The sequence below is a fragment of the Hyla sarda genome, chromosome 2 (assembly GCF_029499605.1).
Source record: "Hyla sarda isolate aHylSar1 chromosome 2, aHylSar1.hap1, whole genome shotgun sequence".
NCBI lineage: Eukaryota > Metazoa > Chordata > Amphibia > Anura > Hylidae > Hyla > Hyla sarda.
The window spans coordinates 440,695,523-440,718,936 of record NC_079190.1 but is presented as its reverse complement, the minus strand read 5'-3'; the positions used below and the strand labels follow the sequence as shown (position 1 = coordinate 440,718,936).

General features: G+C 43.1%; 1 protein-coding gene across 4 annotated transcripts in view; it reads right to left on the bottom strand.

Moving 5' to 3' along the window:
- Window positions 1–23,414, bottom strand: part of ACE2 (angiotensin converting enzyme 2) — a 74,406-nt gene that overhangs the window by 18,029 nt on the left and 32,963 nt on the right. For all 4 annotated transcript variants that reach the window (XM_056559250.1, XM_056559253.1, XM_056559252.1 and 1 more), the window contains 9 exons: window positions 17,740–17,855; window positions 16,215–16,323; window positions 15,968–16,065; window positions 12,767–12,936; window positions 7,540–7,763; window positions 3,708–3,852; window positions 2,431–2,529; window positions 759–881; window positions 484–662 (listed from right to left, as the gene is read on the bottom strand). In XM_056559250.1, the coding sequence (XP_056415225.1) occupies window positions 484–662; window positions 759–881; window positions 2,431–2,529; window positions 3,708–3,852; window positions 7,540–7,763; window positions 12,767–12,936; window positions 15,968–16,065; window positions 16,215–16,323; window positions 17,740–17,855 (1,263 nt within the window). The remainder of the gene's footprint in view (window positions 1–483; window positions 663–758; window positions 882–2,430; window positions 2,530–3,707; window positions 3,853–7,539; window positions 7,764–12,766; window positions 12,937–15,967; window positions 16,066–16,214; window positions 16,324–17,739; window positions 17,856–23,414) is intronic.

Below are 23,414 nucleotides of genomic sequence, written 5' to 3'. Positions count from 1 at the left end.
CCCACCGCCCACACCGAACATTCTAAATGAACACCAGGTGCTGCACAGAGATGGGGGGGGGGGTCAGCAGGGAGATCCCCACGATTAGGCATCTCAACCCTTATCCTTTGGAAAGGGGATAACATGTCTAGGGGCAGAGTACCCCTTTAAGGGATGTGGGCTCAAATAGGGAGCGTGACCTAACTAAGCCAAAATAATTTCACACAATTCTGGTTTAATGTAAGCCAAATAATAGCTGGTCTAAGCTTAGACTAGACAGACTACAGGTTTGGCAAGTTTATCAAACTGCCAGATACACTGATAAATCTGGCACAAGTCAAGATGGTCCGTTGGACACTTTTAGAAAATTGCCCCATTGTGTGAAAATGGTTGGGCACAAGTTGTCACTTTATAGCAAACAATTCTGGCTGAAGAACTGCAGAAGTTTAGCCCCAACACTTAATCTAGAAAATGTCACAGAAAAAAATTAGGAAATGAATTTACATGTGTCCCATGCGGTAGTCCAGCCAACGTATCTATTATTGGCTTTATTATTTTCTTGTAACCATTGATACAACGGAGCAAAATAGTTCAGCAGAGGTTTGGCATCCATCTTGGTATTCCCTGTTATTTTCTCCAGAGCTTCAGTCCAGGGCTCTGAGTTTCCTGCTTCCAACATGGCCCTGTGGAATATATATTCCTTATAAATACATGGAAACATGCTTAGACAATAAATACTACGTCTTTGTGCATGTACCAAAGGTGCAGATGTCACATACCGTAATTTTAGCCCTGCAGCTGTAGAGTTAGTGATGTCACAAGAGTAGAGTGGACCACTATGATTGGCAGCTGCACAAAGGGCATCCTGGAACTGGAACTGGTATATAGTCCGTGTGTAATATCTATAAAATAAACCCAGAAAACCACACCATATATCAATATATACGAAATCCCATCCTCATACTTTGATCATATTTTGATGACTGACTGAATTAACAATCAGATATTTCTGAAAGAGGTGGAGGGGAGGAGACCAATAAACAACCTTCCTACTGCTCAGTGCTCGGGCATTAACAGGGTACTCCACCGAAAAACACCTAAGATGTCTGATCTCCGACGTGGCAACCCAATCATCCATGCACGGAGAGAACTCTGCTTCGTGCCGGATGATAGGCGACTACCGCTGCCACACCCCCTCCATTCATGTCAATGGGAGGAGACGTGATGGCTATGTACTAGCAGTCACACCCTCTCCCATAGACATGAATGGAGGGGGTGTGGCATGATGTCATGAACACAGAAGCTCCAAGCTTCCATGTTCTGGAAGCCGCTGCTGCCGGCCCGGAGACCCCTGCGATCAGACATCTTATCCCCTATCCTTTGGATAAGGGATAAGATGTTTTTCGGCAGAGTACCCCTTTAACCTCTGCTTCTACATAACTCCCCTGTCTCTCCAGTCAGAGTTACCTATGCCTAAACCGCTTGGTAACTACTAGTATAAAAGACCACAGAAGGGTAGCAAAATAAGCTTATTTACCAATATATGTTCATTAATTAGAAAGTTGCAAATGGTTCCATTGTCGGAATCCCATTTGCAAATGTAATTAGGGGGGCCATGCCTATTTTACTTTTCTAACTTGTCAATCATGTAAGAACTGTGGGGGTCAAACCTCTACCATTTCTACTTAGTCGACAGGTTATAGATGTTACCCAGAGCCCTCAATCCCTCTACTGAGAACATTTGCTGGCCTCCTCCATAGAGTTGAATAGCGCTGTCAGAAACAGCTGAATGAGCACCTTTAAAAACAGTAGGAGTTTCACATGATGTAAAAGAATATAAGAAATAGTGGTCGGCACTTCCGTGGAGAGTGGTGGTGCCCGTAGAAATGTAAGTCCAATAAGTTAAGAAAAGGCCCAGCACTCACCAAGATAGCTGCAACAAGGTAGTTTATTCACAGCATAGTAATAGCAGCACGCATTTCGGTGGTATGGTTTCCCCTGCTGCATTAGAGGAAGGCATACTGCCGAAACGCGTGAATAAACTACCTTGTTGCAGCTATCTTGGTGAGTGCTGGGCCTTTTCTAAACTTAGGATGTAAAATAGCACATGGCTTATCAGAACAGACAACCTTCTTTTATTGCGGTATTGTCTAGTTAGGATGCCCATTGCAGGCACTTTGAAGGGAGGTCAGCATGGTAATTTGCTGCTTAATATATTCCACCTCTTTACTGGCGCCATTGTTATGAGACAGTCAATGTTATTCATTTTAACTTTCAGTGGTTTTCATGTTATAGAGGATACCTATACATGTCTTATAGTGCAATATCCCTAACATTTAAGTAAATTTCTTCAAAAACTATATTTTATGGTTTTCCCAGACGGAATTAGCCAGTATTTAAAAGCATATGTGTAAAACCATACAGTTATCCTATGGACTATTACTTGTGTACCTGATGAAAGAATAATCATTTGCCACATGGAAGAGGGCTGCAGGATCACAGTATGATTCGTCACGAGGAACAGGCTCCATTACACCAACAAGGCTTCGTCTAGAGGAAACAAAAAGACCAGGCAACTAAAGAAAGGTATAATACATTGGATTTAACAGATTAAGGACTGTAGTAAGTATGGTGCCTTTACTGCTTTCCTCCTGAGGGTATGTTCACACGGCAAAATGTCTGTGCAGAATTTTGTCAGAATATTCCGCACAAACATTCCGCTGCATTTCAATGGGATACGGATTCTTGATTTCACTGGGATTCTCCTGCACAGTGCGCACAGTGGAATTTCCGCAGCCAATATGCAGATTCCTGCATCCTCAGAAAGAATAGACATGTCTATTCATTCTGCAGAGTTCTGATTTCCGAGCGGTCCTAACGCCTGACTTTCAAATGTTTGAAATGTCCACTCATGTTTTCCAGGCGGACATTGCGCACATTTTCCTAACGTGTGAACAAACCCTCATCCAGCCACACTTCATTCTATAAATATTAGGATTGTTCTATCACATGTAGTATATAAATGGGTTTGAAGGTTCGAGGAGACTGCGCATAATCTGTACGCAAAACTTAAATTATCTGTTTTCTCGGGATATCTCCTTTTCATGATACATACCCCCCCCCCCGCACACACACACACTGCTTTACCTACCATAAAAGATCATCTGAAAATAATAGAGATCATGGAAAAAAGACATGTATGCTGCTCTGTGCATGATTATTACAAGATTACTAATTTCATGACCATTCCACAAGTACTCTGAGTAAGAGTATCTCCTGTTTACTCATATAACTCCTTTCTATGTTTAGTGTTCCTTTAATCTTGCCTATCAGACCAGGCAGCGGAGTACCCCTTTAAAGAGAATCTGACAGCACCTAACCCTGTATACTTTAAAATTATAAACGGTCTTAACTCTTTTTAAAGCTGTTCACCCGCACTATAATTCAGTATACAGTATCGGGTTAGGTGCAGGTGAACAAGCTGTCAGATTTTCTTTAGGCTCTAATAAATGTACAGATGACATCTATCTCTCCCTGTGTTTTTAATTAAAAGAGGGGAGAAGGCCGATACCAGACACTTTTGGACGTGGCTTACCTTCCCTGTGAACAAAATGATATTTCTCTCTGGACATATATTCCCAAAGATAGAGAAGTGGGTTATTCTTAATAGTAGATGATTTCACTATGATTTCATTCACTAGCCAGTAAATCGAGCAGTTATTGCTTACTTCATTTCCCACCATTTCTTCATCCACTGGTCCCTTGGGATGTCACCTCTGAATACCTGCCATCTCCACTGCTCCAACATGTATGTGAATGGCAATGTGCCGACGATGGTAAGTGCTTGTCTAAGCAGGAAGTTTATATCAGCGTCTGCAAATGATTTTATAGATGAATTATTATTTTTGAATACTTTATATTATTTTCTAACAGACAGCTGTAAATACTAACCGGTACATATGATGAATAGATAACAACAAATAGGGAATTATTGCAATGTTTATACATTCTAAGGCTAAGTTCACATCTGCTTTGCAGTTCAGTGCAGGGAGCTCCATTTTTTGGCAGAATCCATTGAAATGGAACATGAGAGGAGGAAAAAATACCTCAAGCTGTTTTTTTTCCCCTCCGCTTCAATCCTGAAAAAAGACACTAGACGGAAACCAGACGGGCCCCATTTAAGTCAATGGGACCCTACAGCTTAGTTTTTTCTATCATTAAGGGATTCTGTGATGGAGCCTAAGGCTTAGTTCAAATCTGCGTTTGTGGTCTCTGCTTCTGTTCGTCTGCTCCATTCAGAAGTCAGAAAAAAGAATATTTAAACAGATTTTAAAGGGGTTATTGACTAAAAGGTGATTTTAGTACTTGCCTGCAAGACAGTAATGGACATTCTTAGGAGGGATCCATGCTTGTTTCGGAGCTGAATGTCTGTGTAGTGAGTCTACCATAATCTTGCTGATTTCTTTTTGTGAAATGGCTATTTCCTTTTGGAGTTTCCTCCCTCCAACTACAAGTCCCATGACCCCTTGTTTCTAAGTGTGAGGTCACTTTTCTCCCTTATACACATCAGCCAGCCACCCATTAAAGTACACCTGAGCTACCATGCTATGCTGTAACAATACACCAGTGTCTTCTAACCAGGGTGCCTCCAGCTGTTGCAAAACTACAATTCCCACCAGAATTATCTCCCTCCCGCCTAGTGGTCGCTCCACCCATTAAAGCAGACAGGCTCCCTTGAACACCTGACTAGTGATGTAATGTCTCTAATGCCCCACCGCAACCTGGGCAAACCTGAGACAACACTGAAGTTAAAAATAAACATCGACCAAAAATAACAGAAGAACTGTGAGACCACCATGAAACACAGGTACAGACACTGTATTATGAACCACACTAACTTTACAGCCCCTGTAGGGCATTCAAATAAAAGAAATCCTGGAATACCCCTTTAACTGATAAAAAAAAAAATGATGCAAACATCATGGACAAATGTCTTGACGGAATACTCAAACATAACCTTTAAAAAAAACAGCTAGCTAGTTCATCAGCCCTTTAAACTGGAACCCATTCAACTATATGAACAGATCCCAACTGAATGGAGGTCAAACTCTGTTGTGACCTTAGCCTACGATTGTTTTTGCTTTGCCATGTGAGCAATAGAGCAATATGACAATGTACTTAATGTCATCATATGATGCCTTTATATGGTGCCATATTCTTTTAGGAGGTAATACCTTCATAATACCCCAATCTTTGAATACCTCTGCAAAATGAGGGACAATATGAGTCTCATACTAAACTGTTAAGGAAAAAGGTAAACCAGAAGATTTGTCTAAGCAACTGAATAAGTTGAAGTGCCTTCAATTTTACTTAGTAAGGCCTCCTAATCCTTTTACAGTAGAAGGGATTTAGCAGTAGTTTCTTAAAGTGTAACTGTCGTCAACAAAAACTTTTTATATAATGAAGATAATACCAATATATACATATTTGTATTATACATTAGTTAACATTATTTTTTTTATTTTTTTGGGTGAAAAAATGCTGTCCCTGCAGCTATTGCCTGGGTGTCTCAACAGGAGACCAAATACAGGAAGTGAGGGCAGGACAAGCAAGGCTCTGTGCAAGCTCCTGGCTTGTAAGTCATCCTCCTGTGTACGCCTGCCTGGAGCGTGTCATAGAGCCTCACTGCACAAAGCCCTGCTTGTCCTCAGTGTACAGAGCCCTGCTTGTCCTCAGTGCACAGAGCCCTGCTTGTCCTCAGTGTACAGAGCCCTTCTTTTCCTCAGTGTACAGAGCCCTGCTTGTCATCAGAGCACAGGGCCCTGCTTGTCCTCAGTGTACAGGGCCCTGCTTGTCCTCAGTGTACAGAGCCCTGCTTGTCCTCAGTGTACAGAGCCCTTCTTTTCCTCAGTGTACAGAGCCCCGCTTGTCATCAGAGCACAGGGCCCTGCTTGTCCTCAGTGTACAGAGCCCTGCTTGTCCTCAGTGCACAGAGCCCTGCTTGTCCTCAGTGTACAGAGACCTTCTTTTCCTCAGTGTACAGAGCCCCGCTTGTCATCAGAGCACAGGGCCCTGCTTGTCCTCAGTGTACAGGGCCCTGCTTGTCCTCAGTGTACAGAGCCCTGCTTGTCCTCAGTGTACAGAGCCCTTCTTTTCCTCAGTGTACAGAGCCCCGCTTGTCATCAGAGCACAGGGCCCTGCTTGTCCTCAGTGTACAGAGCCCTGCTTGTCCTCAGTGTACAGAGCCCTGCTTGTCCTCAGTGTACAGAGCCCTGCCTGTCCAACCACACTTCCTGTATTTCAGGTTTCACAAACTCAAATTATCCAGGGGCCACTGGAGGTAGCAGCTGGGTGAGGCTGGGCCGCATGCGCCCCTTACATATAATGCCCCCATTATGCGCCCCTTATCATCCACCAGCAACACGCCCCACCAGCAGTAGCACCCCCATCATCCACCAGCAACCCCCCCATTCCCCTTACCCCGTGTGGTAATAGCATGAGCTGACGGATGATGGGGGTGCTACTTCTGGGGGTTCCCCACATTAGGTAGAAGCAGGTTCCCCCAATTAGGTAGTAGGTTCCCCACATTAGGTAGTAGCAGGTTCCCCACATTAGGTAGTAGCAGGTTCCCCACATTAGGTAGAAGCAGGTACCCCACATTAGGTAGAAGCAGGTTCCCCACATTAGGTAGTAGCAGGTTCCCCACATTAGGTAGTAACAGGTTTCCCACAGTAGGTAGTAGCAGGTTCCCCACATTAGGTAGAAGCAGGTTCCCCACATTAGGTAGAAGCAGGTTCCCCACATTAGGTAGCATTGTCGTTCCCCCCTATCCCCCCGACTCTCACACACACACAAAGACACATTTATCTGTCCTGCGCTGCGCTTCTCCTCTCCGGCGGCAGCCTGACGAGTGACGTCACTGACGTCCTCCTGTGCGGGTCTGTGGTCTGCATCAGACTCGGGCCGGCCAACCGGAGACGCGGAGGAGGGTGGGGTAAGTGAAGCCTTCCAGCATTTAGCGCTGCTTGCCAGAAGCAGGGCTAAATGCCTGAAGAAGTTACCTGCCCGTCGCCCAGAACTGCATGTTTCGGGCATCGAGCAATACAAATTACATATACCTAGTGCGGGCCACAAACTTTCGTTCCGCGGGCCAGGAGTTTGAGACCCCTGCTGTATTTGATCTACTCACAGAGACACACACAGGTAATAGCTACAGGGACAAAAATATAAAAAAAATTTAAGCAATGTATATTACAAATATACATATAATGGTATTATCTACATATATATATATATATATATATATATATATATATATATATATATATATATATATATATATATATATATATAAAGTTTTTGTTGACGACAGGTACACTTTAAATTTCTTGTCAGGAAAAATGACATAAATTGCACCAAATTAATCAAAATAGCAAATGTGTTGCTTCTGCTGTTCTCTCACATATAAAATGAAATCACATTGGGAACAGCCGGGCGTCTAGTTCAATGTAAATTCATAAATGGTGGATTCATTCCTTAAGTAATTTTTATGGTATTTACTCTCATTTGCTTGAAGTGATGGAAGCAGCTGAAGAGAATATAAATGTTTGGGTGTTGCTGCAGATAGAGACATGATTTCCCCCACAGCTTCATGAAAACCTTCATTGGCGCCGTCTCGTAATAGCATGGGAAGATTGTGATAGGCCATGTCATACTGGATGTGCCCCAGCTCGTGGTGGACAGTGAGAAAGTCTTCCATGTTTATTTTAGTGCACATTTTTATTCTGTGGGTAAAGAAGGAATAATATTAATATAAATATTCAGTAGTAAAAAAAATCAGGCATATTTATCCACCCAGTGTGGACAGGCCTGTACATATTAGATCAAACTGTGGCCCTCCAGATGTTGCAAAACTTCAACTCCCAGCATGCCCGGACAGCCGTTGGCTGTCCGGGCATGCTGGGAGTTGAAGTTTTGCAACATCTGGAGGGCCACAGCTGGAGACCACTGTATTAGATGAACATGTAGAAGTGTGGCATAATAGGCATCTATTCTGGATCAAGTTTTTAATCTGGTTATGCAGATTGTCTATATGTAGACAATGTACAGGGTGGGCCATTTATATGGATACACCTTAATAAAATGGGAATGATTGGTGATAATAACTTTTGTGGCACATTAGTATATGTGAGGGGGGAAACTTTTCAAGATGGGTGGTGACCATGGCGGCCATTTTGAATCCAACTTTTGTTTTTTTCAATAGGAAGAGGGTCATGTGACACATCAAACTTATTGGGAATTTCACAAGAAAAACAATGGTGTGCTTGGTTTTAACATAACTTTATTCTTTCATGAGTTATTTACAAGTTTCTGACCATTTATAAAATGTGTTCAATGTGCTGCCCATTGTGTTGGATTGTCAATGCAACCCTCTTCTCCCACTCTTCACACACTGATAGCAACACCGCAGGAGAAATGCTAGCACAGGCTTCCAGTATCTGTAGTTTCAGGTGCTGCAGAATGGGCAAAACAAAAATTTGGAACAGGACCCTCAGTTTGCGCAGAAGATTTTGTTCAGTGATGAGGCAAACTTTTATGTGAATGGTGAAGTTAACAAACAAAACCACCGCTATTGGTCTGACACTAACCCACATTGGATAGATCCCTCCAAGACTGTTGGAACACAAAAATTGATGGTATGGTGTGTTATATGGGGTACAAAGATAGTGGGGCCATTCTTCATCAATGGAAACCTCAAGGCCACTGGATATGCGAAATTGCTACATGATGATGTGTTTCCCTCTTTATGCACTGAAGCTGGCACATTTCCTGAGTTTTTTCCAGCAAAATGGTGCACCACCCCATTATGGGTGTCAGGTCCGAGCACCTGAAACTATGGATACTGGAAGCCTGTGCTAGCATTTCTCCTGCGGTGTTGCTATCAGTGTGGGAAGAGTGGGAGAAGAGGGTTGCATTGACAATCCAACACAATGGGCAGCACATTGACTACATTTTATATTTGGTCAGAAACTTGTAAATAGCTCATGAAAGAATAAAGTTTTGTTAAAACCAAGAACATCATTGTTTTTCTTGTGAAATTCCCAATAAATTTCATGTGTCACATGACCCTCTTCCTATTGAAAAAACAAAAGTTGGATTCAAAATGGCCGACTTCAAAATTGCCGCCATGGTCACCACCCATCTTGAAAAGTTTCCCCCCTCACATATACTAATGTGCCACAAACAGGAAGTTAATTTCACCAACCATTCCCATTTTATTAAGGTGTATCTATATAAATGGCCCACCCTGTATATTATGTAAAATGTGAATGTTAAATTGTTGTACAAAGGTAGATACATATCTAGGAGGTTTCGGAAAATAATGATTATTTCTTGTACAAGGAAAACTTAAAGGGAATGTGTCACCTACATCTTTTTTCCTGATCAGAGACAGATACTAAAACATGTTCTTTTTTCTAATCTGTTTTTATTGTCTGATTCTCATTTCTTTCTTATTTAATTTTTTACATTATTATGGAGGCAGTCATCTTGCCTGAGCTGTTTTTAATAGCATAATAAAATAAAACCACACACTCAATGTGACCAGTCCATTATAGGGATATAAGCGTTCAGTTAGACCCATTATAGTTCTTGTCCTCAGAATCAGTAATTGTTTATATGCATATAGTGGTGCTGCAGTAAATGGTAATATTATCCAGATGCTATAGGTTCGGTTAACCGAGGTTTTAGACTCACCGGTCCGGAAATGCAGATACAGAGGGACAGCTATGAGGATTCCTCTCTGTTATTGTGCCGGGATGTCTGGTGTAATTTGCCGGTAATACGAATAGGTTAGAGTTTACCTCATTCTTAGTGAACGCTATTCTTTGTCCCCGTGCCAGCTCTCTTTGCAAGAGAGAGCACTGCTGGAGACTCGGCCGTCTCCCAGGATCGCAGCGCTGATGATGGTGGGCTCTGGTTTGGTGGACTGCAGCGCTTCTCATGCACAGACGGTTAGTATTCCCGGTGGTGTCCTCGTGTTCGGCAGTACATTCTGTCCAGCAGTTTGATCGACAGACCGGGTGGTAGCGGTATTTGGCAGATTATGTCAAATGTTAGGATATGGTCACAGTATGTTCAAGTTGGTGGTGGTCACAATACTCAATTATTTATCAGCTGGACGCGTTTCAGAACACCAATAGGTCCTTTCCTCAGCAGCTTAGTTTAGACCTATGGGTGTCCTGAAACGTGTCCAGCTGATTAATAATGGAGAATTGTGACCACCACCAACTTGAACATACTGTGACCATATCCTAACTTTGGACCATATCTGCCAAATACCGCTACCACCTGGTCTGTCGATCAAACTGCCGGACAGCGCGCGCTGCCGAACACGAGGACGACGCCGGGAATACTAAACATCTGTGCATGAGAAGCGCTGCAGTCCACCAAACCAGAATCCACCATCATCAGCGCTGCGATCCTGGAAGACGGCCGAGTCTCAAGTAGCGCTCTCTCTCTTGCAAAGAGAGCCGGCACGGGGACAAAGACCAGCGCTCACTAAGAATAAGGTAAACTGTAACCTATTCATATTACCGGCAAATGACACCAGAGATCCCGGCATAATAACAGTTAGGAATCCTCTTAGAGGTCCCCCTGCATCTGCACTCCCGGACTGGTGAGTCTAAAACCAAGGTCAACCGAGCCTATAGTATCTGGATAATATTACCATTTACTACAGCACCATTATATGCACATAAGCAATTACTGATTCTGAGGATATGAACTGTAATGGGACTGAACGTTTATATCCCTATAATGGACTGGTCACAATGAGTGTATGGTTTGATTTTATTTTTCATATTTTATTATATTCTATCTCAATTTTATACATAGTGACCCTGACAACACACAAGGGCCCATATGATTTTATGTTGATATTATTACAAACAATAAATAATATCTTATCAAATATCAGTGACATTGAGCCCCAAATTTTTTATTGTATTTAGCCTATTTTCAGGCACCATGGTTGTAGGTGTCAGTTGGGTAGCTCGGGTCTCTATTGGTGACTAGTTTGACAAGAGCCTCTCGAAAACCTTTTTGCATATACCTGTTTTTAATAGCAGTTAGAGATGTGCTGTACAGCAGGATTCATAGGCCAAATACAAAAATAAAGAGGACCTATCCTATTCACAGGGACTGGAAATGTTACTGGGTATGCTCTGTGCCCTTTTCAGAGGTCATTCTACACAGGGAGGGGGGATGCTGATCTCTGCTGTGAATGATGGTGGTCCCAGTGTTTTCTCTCTACTGGTGGCACCTTTTAGTATACTCCTGTGTGTGATGATAAGGAGGCTATAGCTGGGAAGTGATCTGCACAGAACAGGAAGTCCCAGCTTAGTTTTAAGCCTAGGGGCCAGAATGGAAACTGCAAGGTTTTTAGATTATTTTTAAATATAGATAGTAAAATGAAAAATTTGAAAAAAAACCGACAAAAAGTATTTAAAAAACATGTTTAACAAAAAACTTGATAAAGACAAAAGGTCCTTTTTCTGATTTTACATCCAATTTAAACAATTTATCAATCAAATTTTTGTATTAATTGTTTTTTTTTTCAATTATTTCAAGATCTCTACTAACTGCTATTGTATAAAAGCATTCCCTTGCTAGTTACAGGGAATAAATATCTGTCCTGGTAATAGGGTGGACATAGTACTGTATGCATAAATAAGAAAACATACTGTAGTATAAATAGGAAAAATAAGGATTTTAAAGGGGTTTACCATGAATCGAAAAACAGAACTAATTTCTTTCAAAAAACGCTCCCTGTCTGTCTCGAGGTTGGATGTGGTATTACAACTTGGCTCCATTCACTTCTATGGAACTGAGCTGCAGAACCACACCCAACCTGGAGACAAACAGGGAGCGGTTTTTGAAAGGTATTTGGTCTGTTTTTCGATTCCTGGATAACCCATTTAAGGGGGATAGGAGACAATAAAATATTTGACTGTTCATCTGACAGCTACCATGCTGAACTTCAGGGGCCATAATCTGTGGGGGCCAATACTAAGACTCCTGACTTGGATACACAGAGACCTTGTCCCATCCCTGACTCTATATATTGGAAGGCTGAGTTCATTTATAGTAAATTGGTTAGTATTTTGGTAAGCATTTTTAGCCAAAACAAGAAGTGGACTCACTCCTGGTTTTGGCCAAACTACTGACCTGAATTGACCTTAATTGACCAAATTTCCCTTATTTGACCAAATAATGACCAACATACTATGTATGCAACCAGTCTTCGGTATTTTCATTCTTGGTGTGATAATATTTGATGATTACTACTTGACAGTGAAGGGTAATACCTTACAAGAAAGAATTCAACAGATTTCAACCATTTTATGGGATTTTATTTTTTATATCAAAGCATCTATTCATCCTTTTTTTTTTCTTTGTTACTATTTTCAATAAAAAAAAGTCTTAAAGGGGTACTCCGCTGCTCAGCGTTTGGAACAAACTGTTCCAAACACTGGAGCCAGTGCCGGGAGCTCGTGACGCCATAGCCCCGCTCCTCATGATGTCACACCATGCCCCCACAATGCAAGTCTATGGGAGGGGGCGTGACAACAGTCACGCCCCCTCCCATAGACTTGCATTGAGGGGGCGGAGTGTGATGTCATGAGGGGCGGGGTTATGACATCACAAGCTCTTGGTGCCGACTCCAGCATTCAGAACAGTTTGTTCCAAATGCTGAGCAGCAGAGTACCCCTTTAATGTTTCATACCTAAAATCCTTCATCCCCAAATCCCAGGCTGTAGGGTGGCAGACTACTTTTCTCCCATCACCAGGTTCCTGAAGCATAGAATTATCCCAGAAGTTTTGGTTTAGAGGAAACAGGCCGACAGATATGAAAAATTTCTCTGCTTCTTTAAACATTCTATCCACAGTCCATCCCTGAAATTTAGAAAACAGTTTACAAAGTATGGATTTTAAATAAATAAATAAAAATAAATAAATAATAATTATATATATATATATATATATATATATATATATAACCGATACAGACGTATCTTGTGCTGAGGTTAGGTCTCCCAATAAGTCACAAACAATTAGTCATATTTAGGGAACCTTAAAATATACCTTTTATTTCTTCTTATTAAAATGTGAATAATAAACACTCTAGGTACTGGTAGTAATCAGTCACCATTAACTCTTAAATCACCACAGTCTAAAAAAAGTGCTAAAGAAAATTGCAGCTGTTCCTTCAAGCGCAGCACTCTATTGCACAATACCGGGCAATGTTCAGACTATGCGATAATATTGTGGTTCTTTTTGTGTTCCTCAGAGCTCACAATAAGCAGTCTTTAATGTGCAATGTGGCAATTAAAGTGTCCCGTGCTGGTGTCTCTTGTGCAAAAATAGTATCTCTAGGTATCACATATCACACAGTATGTTCCAGACTGTATCCATATTACTAGTGCATGTAGAATATAAAATGTTGCACAAAGTATCCACAGTCAATTGATATAGCACCATAGGTTTTTGCACATTGCCACTTATCTTTTTTCCTTCTTTTTCCGGTAGTAAGGTGTGTCTTTTGTGTGCACTGGAGCTATTGGTATGCTAAGGGTTGCCGGTCCTACGCATTTCCTCTAAGCGACTCCTCAGGGACCTTGTTTCGGCTTCCACTTTCCTTGTGCATCCATTCATTTGTGCAGCTCGTGCAGCTCCATTTCATCTGTGCGGCACTGATGATGGCCGTACTGCATTTGCCTTCCCGCCGAGTTTTTATATTCTTAGACTCCTCCTTCCCTCCGCCTCTACTCCGACCAACTAATCACGGTGTATACAGCCATCCACAACTTTACCTATTACCGAGACTGAACTCTTCAGGTACGGCAGGGAGGGGAGTGTCTTTACAACTCAGGTGTGCTTCTCAGCCCTCGTTCTGAGTTCCGGATATACCTGTGGGCTAGTAGCGGTGCTTGCGTTCCAGGGTAATTTTCAGATAAGTTAACTCCTTTATTGCTGGAGACATTTTGAACATTCTTTCTTGTTATTGTTCTTTGTTAGTTTTATTGTAGCTTCAGCATTGTTGAAGCTACAATAAAGCTAACAAAGAACAATAACAAGAAAGAATGTTCAAAATGTCTCCAGCAATAAAGGAGTTAACTTATCTGAAAATTACCCTGGAACGCAAGCACCGCTACTAACCCACAGTTATATCCGGAACTCAGAACGAGGGCTAAGAAGCACACCTGAGTTGTAAAGACACTCCCCTCCCTGCCATACGTGAAGATTTCACCGCGGCGGTCCCGAACAGCCCGACTGAGCAGCTGGGTCACTTTCACTTTCACTTTAGAAGCGGCGGTCAGCTTTGACCGCCGCTTCTAAAGGGTTAATACCGCACATCGCCGCGATGGGCGATGTGTGGTATTAGCCGCAGGTCCCGGCCGTTGATGAGTGCCGGGACCGACGCGATATGATGCGGGATCGCGTAAATATACGTCCTGCGTCGTTAAGGGGTTAATAACTATCACCATATGTGATTGCTTGTGTGGTACACCACAAGACTTATCCAATGCAGTTAAAGGAGAACTCCAGAATATACAAATTGTCCCCCATACTGCTGGCAGTAAAAAAATAAAGATGTACATACCTTCCTTCGCTAACCCGGGGCCTCTGGTAACCCACTCCGGTCTCCGTCACGATCCTCTTCCTGGTTGCCGGTGGTCAGCGAGTAATACTGCACTCAGCCAATCACCGGCCGCAGTGAAGTCCCGACTCGGCCGGCGATAGGCTGTGCGGCAGTGTGAGAACGCTTCAAGACACAAAATTCTTCACTACACCGGCACCTGCTGCCAGGGCCAAAAACGTCACACTGCCACTCAGCCTATCGCCAGCCAAGCCAGGACTTCACTGCGGCTGGTGATTGGCTGAGCGCAGTATGACTCATCCGACCACCAGTAACCAGGCAGAGGATCGCGGCGGAGACCAGAGCCGGTTACCGGTGGCCCCGGGGGAGCGGAGGAAGGTATGTACATCTTTATTTTTTTTTTACTACCAGCAGTATGGGGGACAATTTTTATATTCTGGAGTTTTCCTTTAAGGCTATATCCACATAGTGTACTTTTACGCACATTTTATTTAAACATGCATCTGTAAAATTGCGAAAAATGTGTCACCCTTTTTTAATTGTATGGGAAAGTCTGTGGTTTTCGCTGTGGAAAGGAGCAAGCAGCCACCAAATATGCAGCAGATTCAGCTTCTGAGCCCGTTCCATACATTATTAAAGCCCTCCCATGATATGCCCGTACATCATGAGTAATTCACACTTTCTTCCCACAGTATGAATTGTTGAAAAAGTGTCAGTTTTCAACTAAATCAAAATAAATAGTTATCTGGGCAAAGACATCTTATCCCCAAACTCGAATGCGGGTCCTGCACGGAGATCGCAGGGGGTCGGGGGGCTGTTTCTCCAGTCTCAGAAAGCTCAACGCCCCCTTCCATAGACATAAGCGGGTACTCCCCCCCGATCAGACATCTTATCCCCTATGTCTTTTCCCTGATAAATCCTTTAATTAATTGCTCCTCGGCAGAATTTCAATGTGGAATTCCTAAATAATTTAGAATTAATTTATGCTGCAAAAATACGCCAGGAAAATGCTTTGTGAACATAGCCTAAGCCACCATATGAAACAGTTGGGGATCTGTTTTGGCTTTAATAGAACAAAGGGCCATAGTTTAGCTTTGGGCTTACACTTCATAACTTCATAAGGCTTACACTTCATAACAAGGGTATACACGAGGAGGTAGCCTATAGAGCTGTGATTGGTTCCTAGAGAGAAGGGGCCCAGCCTTGGGCGGCTGCATTGCTTATACTAATGGTAGTGAAAACCTGTGCAGTGGTCCACACTGTTCTAGAAAGTTGGCAATAAGTGCTCCTGTGAAACGTGGTTAGGGTGCAAATGTGAAATGTTACCTGCTTAACCATCGTAGGTGTAACATCAATGCTTTCTTCATCTGGATATGGGACTGCAAGAGGGTATAAATTTGTCCAAAATCTGCCCCACATGTCACCTAGGGGAAAAATAACTCAGCTAAGAATGATAATAATAAAAATGATTACATGCAGATTGTTATACACATTATTATTGTTGTTATAAAGAAGAAGAGGACAATAGGCATGCAGTATCCATGTATTATACTGTAGTTTTGAAGAGGTTTACCTAGTAGATGAGCAGGTAGAGGTCCAGTGGAATCAATATAATCTGAACCATAATGTTGCTGCAATTTGCTTCTTACATATGCATGTAGTTCCTTGTAGAGTGGTAAAACCTGTAAAACAGACAGATCAAGAACCAGAATTCATCTTCATGTGAAGTTGTTGTGTGGCTGAGGAATCTCTTGCTAAGGGCCTTAATCTGTCTTTCTGTATATATTGCACTGTCATTATAGCATACACTGGGGTACTGCAGACGTGTACGAGTTAAACATTTGCATTTCATTTGTATAAGATGAGTGGATCACTGGTCACATAACACACCCAAAATAATACACCCTAACCCACAGCTAAGTTTCTATGCAAAAGCTTCTGGCTGAGAGAGGGCTGTACCCATAAGAACAGTAAAGTATAATGCCAGGAAAGGGAGAGGTCTCCTAGCCCTGCTTCTGCTAGGTAGATCAGTTAGTTTAGTCAGTCAGAGAAAAGTGTGAACCGAAAACTGCATGTGTGAATACAGTCTGGATCAGATATGTATTTAATCAGTGTGTCATATATATACAGTATGGTTTGAATAGTATGGAACTGTTGACAGGTTCTATTGGTTCTTTTGGAGCCTCACCTTTTTACCATGCCATCACAGGTAAAAAAAAACTGGTGCACCTAGAGGAACTCCCACCAACATGGAGGATAAAAAGAACTAAAACTTTAGTGACACACTGTGGTAAGATGTTAGCTGGAAATCAATATCTAAATATAAGAAGCTTTATCTACAAGGCTTTTTTTGTGGCACTTTTCTTCACCTGTGCTGCATTTTGGGGGTCAGTGACAAAATAAACAAACAAAAAAAAAAAATGTATATACTTGAGTATAAGCCGACCAAAATATAAGCCGAGGCCCCTAATTTCACCCCAAAAACCCAGGAAAAGTTATTGACTCGACTATAAGCCTAGGGTGGGAAATACGTCATCGGCCCCTGTCATTAACATCCCCGTCATCATCACCCTGTAATTATCACCCCTGTCATTATCACCCCTGTCATCATCACTCTGTCATCTTTCCCCACTGTCATCATCACCCCGTCATCATCCCTCCCCCCCCTACATCATCACCGCCAGTCAGTGGTCTTCAACCTGCGGACCTCCAGATGTTGCAAAACTACAACTCCCAGCATGCCCGGACAGCCGATGGCTGTCCGGGCAAGCTGGGAGTTGTAGTTTTGCAACATCTGGAGGTCCGCAGGTTGAAGACTACTGGGAAGGGATTGACAGGCGGAGAGTTAATTCGTTTTCAGCAGGAAAAATCGTGCTGAAAAACTCGGCTTATACTCGAGTATATACGGTATACTGTAGATGCGGCATTTTTCTCCTATAGACTTCCTAAAGGACATTGTTTTTTTTTTTCCTGTTAAAAACAGCTACAGAGCTGAATGTCTACAGAGCTGATGCCTGACTACAATAGGTTCCAAGAAATCCTGGTTAGGAATAGCAGGCCTGACATGACAAGGGTACACATACTATCTTATCAGATACCTCATTAAATGTTCTTTCCACATCCTCCATCAAGTCGTCTCTGGTGTATTTATATTTGGGATCACTAGTCAAAGTTTCATAATTTCCTCTCCAATAATCTCCATAATCTTCATAACCTAAAGACAGCAGAACCAAAAAAGGTATGTAAAGGGGTTATCCAGGATTAGAAAGCCCCGTCCTCAGGTTGGGTGTGGTTCTGCAGCTCAGTTCCATTTTTAAGTGAAAGGAGCCAAGTTGTAATACCACACACACAACCTGAGGACAGGTATGGCACAGATTTTTTTTTTGTTGTTGGAAGAAATTAGTTCTGTTTTTCTATTCCTGGATAACCCCTTTAAATTCACAGTATTATAGCAGAGCTATACAAAATGTGTCACATGGTGTACTATGCATTTAGAAAGTTTGCAGACTCTTTCACTCTATTTTTTTTTACATTTTTCCCATCATTCTGCCCTCAATACCCCTTAATGTCAAAGTGAAAACAGAATTTTAGAAATGTTTGCAAATTTATTGAAGGAAAATGCTGCCATATTGCACTGACATCTGTTTTTAGAACCTTTACTTAGGACTTAGTTTAACTGGTCAACGACCATGGACATGTATACTCGTCCATGTCCTGTTAACCGGGTATGACGCGGGCTCCCGACTCGAGCCCGCGTCATACCCGCCGGCCCTCAGCTGATTCTTGTAGCTGAATTCCACAGTCTCACTGCTTTTACAGTAAAGAACCCCCATCTGTGCTGGTGTAGAAACCTTCTTTCTTCTACACATAGAGGATCCCCCCTTGTTATAGATACAGTCCTGGGTATAAATAGTTCCTGGGAAAGATCTCTGTACTGTCCCCTGATATATTTATACATAGTTATTAGGTCGCCCCTAAGCCTTCTTTTTTCTAAACTAAATAACCCCAATTCTGATAATCTTTCTGGGTACTGTAGTCCTCCCATTTCCCGTCTTACTCTGGTTGCCCGTCTTTGAACCCTCGCCAGCTCCACTATATATTTTTTGTACACTGGTGCCCAATACTGTACACAGTATTCTATGTGTGGTCTGACTAGTGATTTGTACAGCGGTAGAATTATTTCCTTGTCGTGGGCATCTATGCCCCTATTGCTGCACCCCATGATTTTATTTGCTTTGGCAGCAGCTGCCCGACACTGGTCACTACAGCTAAATTTACTGTTAACTAAAACTCCTAAGTCCTTTTCCACGTTAGTCGTCCCAAGTGTGCTCCCATTTAATACATAATCCCAGCCCGGATTTTTCCTCCCCATGTGCATTACCTTACATTTATCAGTGTTGAACCTCATCTGCCACTTCCCAGCCCAAGCCTCCAACCTATCTAGATTCATTTGTACAGTGCCCTGTCCTCTATTGGGTTTACTGCTTTACAGAGTTTAGTATCATCTGCAAAGATTGCTACTTTACTATTCAACCCCTCTACAAGGTCATTAATAAAGATATTAAATAGAACAGGACCCAAGACTAACCCCCGTGGTACCTCACTAGTAACAGTCACCCAATCAGAATAAGTACCATTAATAACCACCCTCTTTTTCCTATCACTGAGCCAGTTACTTACCCACTTACACACATTCTCCCCCAGCCCAATCCTTCTCATTTTGTGCACCAACCGTTTATGTGGCACCGTATCAAATGCTTTTGAAAAATCCAGGTATGCGACATCCAGCGATTCCCCTTGGTCCATTCTAGAGCTCACCTCCTCATAAAAGCTGATCAGGTTAGTTTGACAGGACCGATCCCTCATAAAGCCATGCTGATATGATGTCATACATCTATTTTTATCAATATACTCCAAAATAGCATCTCTTAGGAAACCCTCAAACTATTTACATACAACAGAGGTTAAACTAACAGGCCTATAATTTCCGGGGTCACCTTTTGTCCCCTTTTTAAATATTGTCACCACATTTGCCATGTGCCAGTCCTGGGGGACAGTCCCTGTTACTATAGAGTCCATGAATATTAAAAATAGGGGTCTGTCTATTACAGTACTTAATTCCTTTAGAACACGGGGGTGTATGCAATCTGGACCTGACATTGGTGTCTAAAGGAAGCTTTGAACACTCCCTGGTGGTCCAGTGGGTTGGATCCCCCCCCCCCCCCCGCAGCATGATATGATTGCGGGGGGGGGGGGGCCTTCCACTGTGGAGGTAGCCAGAGGGCTTACCTCTGCTGCTGGCTTTATCAATGGAGCGCAGATCACACAGATCAATGTGGTTCTATGGAACCACATTGATCTGTATGAGTAATATAGTGATTCCTCCTAAAAGTTCCCTAAGGGGACTAATAAAGTGTAAAAGAAATTTAATTTAAAAAAAAGAAAAAACACACACATTAACCCCTTCCTTATTAAAAGTTTAAAACACCCCCCTTTTCCCAAATTCCATATAAAAAATTTAAAAACATAATAAAAATAAACATATGTGGTATCATGTGCGTGTGCGTAAATGTCCGAACTATAAAAATATAACATTAATTAAACCGCACGGTCAATGGTGTACACGTAAAAAAATTCAAAAGTCCAAAATTGTGTATGTTTGGTCACTTTGTACACTCTAAAAAAATTTATAAAAAGCGATCAAAAAGTCCGATCAAAACAAAAATGGTACCGCTAAAAACTACAGATCACTGCGCAAAAAAATGAGCCCTCATACCACCCCGTATATGGAAAATAAAAAAGTTATAGGGGTCAGAAGAGGACAATTTTAAACATACAAATTTTGGTGCATGTAGTTATAATTTTTTTTATGTAGTGAAATTAAAAAGAAAACTATATACATTGGGCATCATTGTAGCCGTATGGACCCACAGCATAAAAATATGGGGGGGGATTTATCAAAGCTGTCTATGTTTCTCATCAATATAGACCAAACTACAGAGCGTTAGGCTAGTCTATTGTGACCCTAATTTATCAAAAGGCGCACAGCTCTTGATAAATTCTGCACACGGACTTCGGGATCAATGCTTTAGACTGTATTTAAACCTGCTCCAGCATGGTCTGACATTTCCGCGTACTTTCAGCCGATGCGACTTGTCACTGAAAAGTCGCTTTTGATAAATTCAGCACCAATGCATTTTTCCCTCTAAGGGTATGTTCACACTACGGAATTTAACATTAGTGTGAATGGGTCTCCGCGAGAGCCGTTCACACTGCGGAATGTCAGCGGTGGACAATTCCGCAAATTGTTCTGCGCAAAGAAAGAACATGTTCATTCTTTGCGTGGAAGTCCGCGAGTACTGCATAACCGTCAATGGTGACGGCGCAGTGCAGCGCGGTCCTACCGCCGCCGTCGGCTGTGAACATACTCTAAAATAGACTAGAATGCATCATGTTATAAAAATCCTCTAAAGCAAAAGTCGCACATATTTAGACTGCGACTTTCTGTGCGACAAATTTAGATGGGAAAAAACAGTCTAAATCCTTTGATAAATCTCCCCCTTGTTGTCATTTTTACCGAAAAGTGCACTGCGTAGAACTGAAAGACCCCAAAAACGGAAAAACCCATGGTCCTTAAGGGGTTAAGCACCTCTGGCAGCTATTACAGCCTCCAGTCGTCTTCGGGATGCCCCCACAAGGTTTTCACAACTAGATTTTGGGGATGTTCTGGCATACTTCTCTGCAGATCCTCTTAAAGGGGTTATCCAGGAAAAAACTTTTATTTATATATATTAGTCCTTTCAAACTCCAGGTGGCTTTCATGTGCCTTGTACTTTGGAGAGGTTTTTTTTTTCTTGCCACTGTGCCACAAAGCCCAGATTGGTGGAGTGGTGCAGTCAGGGCTATTTGAAGGAATTTGGGGGCCCCAAGCAAAATGGACATGGAGGCCCCTCCTTGATGTTCATGCACGTCACGCTCTAGGGCCGGCGTCAGAACGTAGTAACGCCGGCCCTTGAATTCTAGGAGTGTGTCGTGAGCGAACGTCGATACGAGGCCCCCACATTAGGTGCAGCACAGTTCTCCCCATGTTAGGTGCAGCACAGTTCCCCCCACGTTAGGTGCAGCACAGTTACCCCCACGTTAGGTGCAGTATAGCTCCCCCCACGTTAGGTGCAGTATAGCTCCCCCACATTAGGTGCAGTATAGCTCCCCCACGTTAGGTGCAGTATAGTTCCCCCACATTAGGTGCAGTATAGTTCCCCACATTAGGTGCAGTATAGTTCCCCACATTGGGTGCAGTATAGTTCCCCACATTAGGTGCAGTATATAGTTCCCCACATTAGGTGCAGTATATAGTTCCCCACATTATGTGCAGTATATAGTTCCCCACATTAGGTGCAGTATATAGTTCCCCACATTAGGTGCAATATATAGTCCCCCACATTAGGTGCAATATATAGTCCCCCACATAAGGTACAGAATTGCTCCCCCACATTAGGTGCAGAATAGCTCTCCCACATTAGGTGCAGTATAGCTCCCCCACATTAGGTGCAGTATAGCTCCCCCACATTAGGTGCAGTATAGCTCCCCCACATTAGGTGCAGTATAGTTCCCCAAAATAGGTGCAGTATAGCTCCCCCACATTATGTGCAGTATAGCTCCCCCACATTACGTGCAGTATAGTTCCCCCCACATTAGGTGCAGTATAGTTCTCCACATTAGGTGCAGTATAGTTCCCCCCCACATTAGGTGCAGTATAGTTCCTCCACATTAGGTGCAGTATAGTTCCCCCACATTAGGTGCAGCACATAGTCCCCCACATTAGGTGCAGTACATAGTCCCCCACATTAGGTGCAGTACATAGTCCCCCACATTAGGTGCAGTATATAGTCCCCCACATTAGGTGCAGTATATAGTCCCCCACATTAGGTGCAGTACAGTTCCCCACATTAGGTGCAGTATAGCTCCCCCATATTAGGTGCACTATAGTTCCCCTACATTAGGTGCAGTATATAGTCCCCCACATTAGGTGCAGTATATAGTCCCCCACATTAGGTGCAGTACAGTTCCCCACATTAGGTGCAGTATAGCTCCCCCACATTAGGTGCAGTATGTTCCCCCCACAGACATACAGCCTTCAGCCATATACAGTGTATGGCTGGAGGCTGTATGCCTGTTTACTGCCCCACTTCAGTATTCCAACCACCGCTCTGAGGTCACAATCTACTGTTATGGCCTATAGCCTATGATCGTTACCCCGGAGCGGTGGTCGGAATACTGAAGATGACTTGCCACTGCCCGCTGGTCACTTACCTAGCATGCGTGCGCGTCCTCCTCACAGCTCCGCTCTGCTCTGTTGCCATGGGCGCACGCACGGGACGTCAGTGACGTCCCTGCGTGCGCTCCTTCCCATCGGCCCCTGCGTTTTTAAAGTTAACGCTGGGCCGGTGGCCGCACAGAGGTAACCGGGGCATCCTTGACACAGGTATGTCCCTAATGTGACGGTGCCCCCCTACGGGCACAGGGCCCGTATCAGGCGCCAATGATCCGGCCCTGGCGGGCGCTAAAGGGGAAAAATGCGCAGCCACATCTCAAAGCGGCCCACTGGGAATTTTCCCCGTATCCCGGTAGGCCAGACCGGGCCTGGCCACAGAGAGTTAACGGGGGCATCCCTGTGTCCCGAAAACATCTTTCGGGACACAGGGATGTCCTTAATAGTGATGGGGGGAATTGCCCCGTCGCCAAAGGACGGGCAAGCACTAGCTCTGCTCGG